The 7,439-nt window shown below is 38.8% G+C and overlaps 1 protein-coding gene across 1 annotated transcript; it reads left to right on the top strand.

Moving 5' to 3' along the window:
* The first annotated feature begins 255 nt into the window (after positions 1 to 255).
* On the top strand, positions 256 to 7,439 carry KU80 (Ku80 family protein). Its single transcript, XM_087329735.1, has 12 exons — positions 256 to 523; positions 700 to 792; positions 898 to 949; positions 1,782 to 1,913; positions 2,001 to 2,404; positions 2,541 to 2,827; positions 3,077 to 3,272; positions 3,473 to 3,679; positions 3,760 to 3,927; positions 4,011 to 4,334; positions 4,411 to 4,541; positions 7,221 to 7,439. The coding sequence occupies exons 1-12, from the start codon at positions 509 to 511 to the stop codon at positions 7,342 to 7,344; spliced, it is 2,133 nt and encodes a 710-aa protein (XP_087185861.1). The 5' UTR covers positions 256 to 508; the 3' UTR covers positions 7,345 to 7,439.

Raw genomic sequence — 7,439 nt, 5'->3', positions numbered from 1 at the left:
TCAACTAGTCTTATCATGTTGTGCGCTTACTGGCCCACCTCACATCAAAGTGAGTGGGAACTAAGTCACATGGAAGCAATGGTTTGTGTGGACGGACATCGGGATGGTCTGTAACATACATGTATATTCGGTGCATGTGGGCGACCCCATTTGATGAGGAATATGGTTTTGTGTATGGTTAGGTGCAACATATGTTGTATGATGTATGAAGGGAGATTGTCCACATTTTAATCCTGTCATGGTATATTGGCATTGGAGAAAGGTTTAGGGTTTAGGGTTTAGGGTTTAGAAGAATCTATTGATGCATCAGGAAGCAAGCGTGTTGCACCCCATCTTTTGGATTGGAGGAAGGCACACTATGAGAGAATTGTAAAAACCAGAAGAGGTGTTTGAAACTGAAAGTGTGAATTCTATGAACACAGAAAAACAAAACAGGGCATTTTGTTTCCATTCTTCCTTATAAGTTCCCAAGTAAAGTGACAAGAGAGACAGAGATCAACGAGTGATTATGGCTCGTAACAAGGTAATAGCTCATTGTCCATGTGATTTCCTGCATAGGCATTACCATGCTCGAACAAAATCATTAAGGATTTGTATTAATAGTGTGTGCGTGCATGTTTATATATATATATTGTGCATATTGAGTGGGTTCAGGGTTTTGGATTTCTTCCAAAGCTTGTATGCTTCTCTTTTTTTCAGGAAACTGCTGTAATCTTGCTTGACGTGAGCCCTTCAATGCATCCACATCTTAAGCATCTCTCAAAAGCCGCATCAATATTAGTTCAAAGAAAGGTAAAACCATGATTGTTTTATGTTGTTTAAGTGTAATGTGAGTCAATTAGAGTTAATGGTTGTTAGTAGCACCATATATAATGAGAGGGTATGTTTTCCAAACAGTTAATCTTCACCAAATTTGATGAAGTTGGACTCGTTGTCTTTGGAGTTAGAGGTAAATCTTGAGTTCCCTTTTTGTTTTGCTGTCATTGTGCTTAGTGTGCTATGAATGGGTAGATATGCTTTTCTAACCATTTGTAGCAAACTGATTTAAGCTTCGGTCGTTACTAATTGCCTGAGTTTCCTATTCATACATGAAATGTTAGGAAATTATGTGAAAATATCACCAATACACAGGATTTTAGTGTAAATGTATATGATTTCAGAAGGATTTTGTTCTTTTATAAATGTTTCTAACTGGCAAGCTCCAGACTTCCATTGTAAATGAAGGCACCTTTTTTCCCAAAAACTGCTTGGAATGATCTTTATGAAGGCGTCACCATCTTCTTATTGGTCAGTCTTTGTAGTATATACATAGTGTATTCTGTACAGGGAAATGGCAGAAATGAGCTTAGAAAGCCGGAATTTTTTTCCTATTGATCCCATCTGTCTTTATACATGATGTATTCTTTGTGGATAGACACCTGCAGCGATACTTTTGAAGGTGGAATTTTTTCTCTGTGTCATGTCTTTGTACCTTGTAAACTTTGTATGCAAAGGTGTTGATAATGCTCCTTATGGAAGTGGTTTGATGTATTACATATTGATAGATGTTGCACTAAACGTTATGAAGTTTTTATGTTTTGCTCAATCAGTCTTTAGGCTTGATATATTTTAGGGTTTTATGTTTGGGTAGATCTTATATATGTTTTCATTTTTTCCCCTATTTATCTTCTGATTTCATGTATACTTAGTGTATCTGGGTAGATACTAAATGATTATGTCTACCTTTATGATTATGTCCTTTTTCGCCATGACACTATACTTGGTATATTATATATTGCAAGATGCTCGCAATGATCTCTATGAAGAGCTTGGAGGCTATGAAACTGTAGCTGTTTTACAGTCCATTCAAGTTGTAGATGATAACCTGCTGAAGATACTTGAGTGCCTACCTGAGGGTTCAGAAATTGGAGATTGTATCCTTGGAATAGACCTCAATAGCAACATCAGCTTGAAATTGTGTTAATTAAAGGCTAGGTTATGCTTCCCTACATCAATTCAAGATTTGGATGCTACTGTTGTTGGTATGGACATGCTGATTAAAAAGGCCGGACCTGGAAAGAAGGGTAATAAGCACATATTCCTTTTCACTGATGGAGAGTCCTTTGTGAAAGATCCTGCTGAGGATGAAACTAAGGAAGAGCAAGTGGATAAACTTGCTGTACAATTGACTGAGCATGGGATGAAGCTTGATGCTGTTGTTATAAAGTCAAAACATGGTTCATTCAAATCAAAAGCACGTATAGAAAATGAAGCTTTATTGCAAAGATTTGCAAATCGTCCTCAAGTGGAAGTCGTTCTAGTTGACAATCCAACATCACTGTTAGGGGCAATTAAGCCGAGGAACATAACCCCTGTTACCCTCTATAGAGGTGATCTAGAGTTGACGCCTAATATGAAAGTGAAGGTAATAATGCTTCGCACATGCATGTGTCCTTGTGATTAGGTGTAAGGAAACATATTTTCATCTCATTCGTTATTGTCAATAACCAAAGATCAGCAAAGCAATGCAATGTAGTAGCACTTATTTATTCTCAATACAGGTTTGGGTGTACAAGAAGGTTGCAGAAGAGAGGCTTCCAACGCTTAAAAAGTATTCAGACATGGCCCCTCCAGGTGCTCCTCATGTCTCTCATGAAGTCAAGATGGATATTGAGTATAGGAGCACGGAAGATCCTGACAGAATTGTCCCCCCTGATCAGAGATCAAAAGCATATCGGTATGGACCCCAATTAGTTCCAGTTTCCAAAGAAGTAGAAGATGCTCTCAAATTGAAGACAGAAAAGGGCATAAAATTGATCGGATTCACCAATGCATCAAATATTTTAAGGTTAAACTCTCTGTCATCCATAGTTCATAAATGGAGCAAAATATTTTAATTGGGTTTCCAGACTCTGGTATTCAATATTTGATTATGGAAACTTCAGTTTTAGGTATGTGGGTTGTAAAGTTTGCACTGTATCCCTATACACAGGCCCACTAGCAGTTATTATCATCTTCAACATCTCCACAGTTATTTTCCATACACCTTCTGAGAATTGTTTTCATATGGTCTTCCTGTGGTTATGTCATATTCCAGGCATTATTATATGAAGGAGAGCAATATTTTTATTCCAGAGCCTGGAAATACAAAAGCCATTCTTGCTGTTTCTGCATTAGCAAGAGCCATGCAGGAGTTAAAGAAAGTTGCCATCATCAGATGTGTGTGGAGGCAAGGCCAATCAGGTGTTGTGCTTGGGGTCTTAAGCCCACATGTGTCAAAGGAAGACCATCGTGTGAGTCCATGGAGAGAGAGAATCCTCTGATCAATATTCTTTACAATTTATTTACATATATAGGAAATTATAAAAGTATTGATTATTTTTGCCTTGATATTAAAAGAAGTGTGGTTCATCTTTCTAAATTATTTCTATATGTTAATAGGAAAGTTTTGATATAAGAAGGTAATTTAATGGCTGATCATTTATGTGCCCAGCTCGATTGTTTCTATTTTAACACTCTTCCGTTCATGGAGGATGCCCGCGAATTTCCGTTTACTCCCTTAGACAGTCTGCCTCCAAGCATGCAGCCTAATGATTCACAGCAGGAAGCAGCTGATAATCTTGTGAAGATGTTTGATCTATCTCCAAGTGACCACGTGGAGATACTTTTACCAGAGAGAACATTGAACCCAGTGTTGCAGGTGATACTGACGACAAATTAAAATGTATCCTTCTTAAAGTTCATAAAAATGTCTCTTATTCATTTTGTTCATCATTTCAGAGATGGTACAGTTTCCTACACACAAAGCATTGCACACCTGATGCAAGAGTGCCTGCTCTAGATGATGAGCTTCGACCTATTATTGAGCCTCATCGGGAGCTTCTTGCCAAGAATGAATTTGTGATTAATCAGTTCAACAAACAGTTTGTACTTCAACTAAATGAACAGGTGCTTTTTTTATTTTCTTCTGTATGGATTCAAACTAACTGAAGCCGTTGTCCTAATGTCATTGGATAAATCTGACCTGGTAGAAGGAGAAAAGGTCTCAACAGTTCTGGAAGGATAAAGAACAGGAAGAAGATGTCTATGGTGAACAAAGATCTGTACTCGATGATGGGCAGATATCATTTGACAGTTTGACAGCGAGGAAAGTATCTGAGGTTGGAAGCTTACAGCCTGTTGAAGATTTTGTATCTATGCTAGCTCGTAGAGACAGTGATGAGTGGGTTCCCAAAGCCATACATGAAATTAAAAAGACCATAACTGACTTACTAGATTCATCATATAAAGGTAACACGTATGACAAAGCAATGGCATGCCTAAATGCTCTAAGGAAGGGTTGTGTAGAACACGAGGTTAGTTTCTTCTTCACTTTTTGCTTTCAGTATCTCTTTAGTGTTGTTCCAGCCTTACTTCTTTAAATGGAACCAGGAACCGTTGGAGTTTAATAATTTTCTACGCGAACTTGTAACCAAATGCTGTGGCAAGAGGCTAAATGATTTCTGGGATCTAGTTGTTGCGAAAAGGTTGACACTTATCAACAAAAGTGAAGTCTGTGACAGGTAACTGAATTTCCTCTTGTTTTTTTTTTGTTCTTGACAGGTAAATGATTTCACCATTAATTGTCTTCGTATTGTTCACATTTGGTACATTCCATTGGTTTGTTGACGTCTATTCTCATTTATCGAGTGGTCAATGTTGTGGTAATATTGTATCTGGGTTTACAATCTTTAGTTTTACGGACTTATGTTGTGCAGCAGTGAAATGACCTACATGTTTCTCCTCTGGCTAGAACTATGCAAGATTTAACTCTTCAAATAAGACAAATAATGCTCTTCATTCATCATTGAGAAGCATAAACTATGCAAGTTAGAGTTGGGCAAGAGAAGTGTTCACTAGACTACTATGAGATAAGCCAATGTTCTGGCTATACCAAATCCAAGATAATTCTTGTTCGCTTAGTGTCATCCTCCCTCAAATTTTAATGATGATATATTGACATGGAAAGACCTCAGTCACCAGGTAGCCGGTTTAATTTAGTTCAGTTTTCTATCCTCTTTCAATGTTATCTTTACAACATGTCATTCTATAATGAATTACATACGACGTCTTGTGAATTATACCGTCCTTTTGTTTTTTATGATGGTTAACAACCATGAGGTGCATAACTAATGTATATGGGTCGAGTAGTGGTGAGATGACATTGTATTCAAGGTTGGTTGGTGCGGTGCAGCAAGGCTATGACGAAGTTCGCCAAGTGTATCTGGGTGTCCTTGTGTGGATCAGACATGACAAGTAATGATCTCCATCATCTGGTGATAGTATGGCCCACGTGCCTTGTGTCTCGGTACTTGGTCTGTCTGTTGTCGTTGGCATTCCTTTTCCTTCTCTATGGTGACTCTTCTGCACACTGGCAATGAAGGTGTAGACATATGGAAGAAGTCAGCAATATATGATATCCATTGCATCCCATTTGATAATAATATAAGGATTGATTCACTATGCGTTTGAATTTCAATCAAGATTCAGCCTTCTCTATTTGTCAAATAACGATGAAGTTTGCATGAAGGGGAGCATACTTCTCTCAGATATGCTTATAAGCTGGGCGCCTGCATGCGAAATTTTCCTCGTTCTCGATCTGTCCTTGACACTATTTGCAAAATCTATCAGTTCTAAATATGCGAAGTACTCATCATCTGGTGATAGTATGGCCCACGTGCCTTGTGTCTTGGTACTTGGTCTGTCTGTTGTCGTTGGCATTCCTCTTCCTTCTCTATGGTGACTCTTCTGCACACTGGCAATGAAGGTGTAGGCATATGGAAGAAGTCAGCAATATATGATATCCATTGCATCCCATTTGATAATAATATAAGGATTGATTCACTATGCGTTTGAATTTCAATCCAGATTCAGCTTTCTCTATTTGTCAAATAACGATGAAGTTTGCATGAAGGGGAGCATACTTCTCTCCGATATGCTTATAAGCTGGGCACCTGCATGTGAAATTTTCCTCGTTCTCGATCTGTCCTTGACACTATTTGCAAAATCTATCTGTTCTAAATATGCGAAGTACTCATCCTGCGTCATTCTCTTGTTGATGAGACTAAGGGGCATGCAGACATTCATGTCCCATCCTCTGAGAAGTTCACGAAATGATTTTTGTAGTATGCTATCTTTGGAGGGAGGATCTCCCATGGTGTGATCCAAATCTTTTGGTTATGGAGTTGTTGTAGGTCTTTCCGCAAACCTTGTTTTGTTGATCGTTTCTTGAAGAGGTACATGGCATTGGAAGAGGGGCAAATCTTCAATGCCGAGAATATTGTTTTGTAACCACTTCATCGTCTGCCATTACCATGATCCTTCTCTATGTTCTGTTGTCGTCATTTCTTTTGATGCTTCAAATGCCTCATGAATCGTTCTTTCAGTTGACATGGCTCTTATCTGGTTGATGAGGTTCACCTCCATGTGTGTTGTGTTCTACCTCGTCGATGTAGAGTGAGTGCAAAGAAGGTGGGGAGAGTGAGCATCCTTGCTTAACACCAATGGGGCTTGTGAGACCTTACATAACCCCCCTGAACACCTTATTTGTCCCAACACTTGCTCATATACTGCATATATGAGGTGATCCTTTGTACTCCTGTGGTGTCAGACAATCAACCATCCATGTTGAAGGCACCAGATAGCCTTCTCAACCATGTATGAGGTTAAGATGGAATTGGTCAGGTGAGACTCCGATGGCGATAGTATTATGGGTAGTTGGTGAGGGACATGATACAAGCTTTCAGCCGTCAATGTAGAGTCCAAAGAGGGTAGGAGAGTGGACATCCTTGCTTCACAACGATGGGGTTTGTGATGACTTCTAATAAACCCCCTGAACACCTTATCCGTCCCAACACTTGTTCATATATTGCATATATGAGGTGTTCGCCTTGTACTTAGGCACCAGATAGCCTTCTCAACCTTCTGTAAGGTAAAGGTGGAGGTAGTAGGGTGAGTCTCCAATGGTTATGGTAGTATGGGTGGTTGGTGAGGGATATGATACAAGCTGTCAGCATAAGAATTCCATAGTTGTGGAACCTCTGTCAGAATCAAGGTTTGGGGTTCTGCCACATATAGCCAGGCAGTGTTAAGTCTTTGCTCATGAAAAGATGGTACATACAATACATACATAATATATATATATATATATATATATATAGAGAGAGAGAGAGAGAGAGAGAGATCCTGATTTGGATTTTCAGTGATGTGTCTGAAGAAGAGGCTTTAGCATTTCTAAACCAAGAAAGTGCCAGTGAGACAATCAAAGGTGCAGAGCATGATGAGGAGATGGATGAAATGGATGCTCTTCTAGGAGAGGCAGAATGAAAACACTCTTTTTAATGCCAAAGTTTTGTATGTGTGTACATCTGTATAGTACTACCCTTATATTCATGAAATGAAATTGAGGAAAATTGAATTGA

This window comes from Azolla caroliniana, unplaced genomic scaffold (assembly GCF_043228905.1).
Source record: "Azolla caroliniana isolate FFs.n. ecotype wild unplaced genomic scaffold, voAzoCaro1.0.p SCAF_13, whole genome shotgun sequence".
NCBI lineage: Eukaryota > Viridiplantae > Streptophyta > Polypodiopsida > Salviniales > Salviniaceae > Azolla > Azolla caroliniana.
The sequence above is the reverse complement of the archived record's forward strand: the minus strand, read 5'-3'. Positions and strand labels throughout refer to the sequence as shown.

Bases quoted from the DNA above. Each gene is read 5' to 3' on its own strand.
- KU80 (XM_087329735.1), top strand. The intron at 2,405-2,540 runs GTAATAATGCTT...TTCTCAATACAG, and splicing joins CGCCTAATATGAAAGTGAAG to GTTTGGGTGTACAAGAAGGT. The intron at 2,828-3,076 runs GTTAAACTCTCT...GTCATATTCCAG, and splicing joins AATGCATCAAATATTTTAAG to GCATTATTATATGAAGGAGA.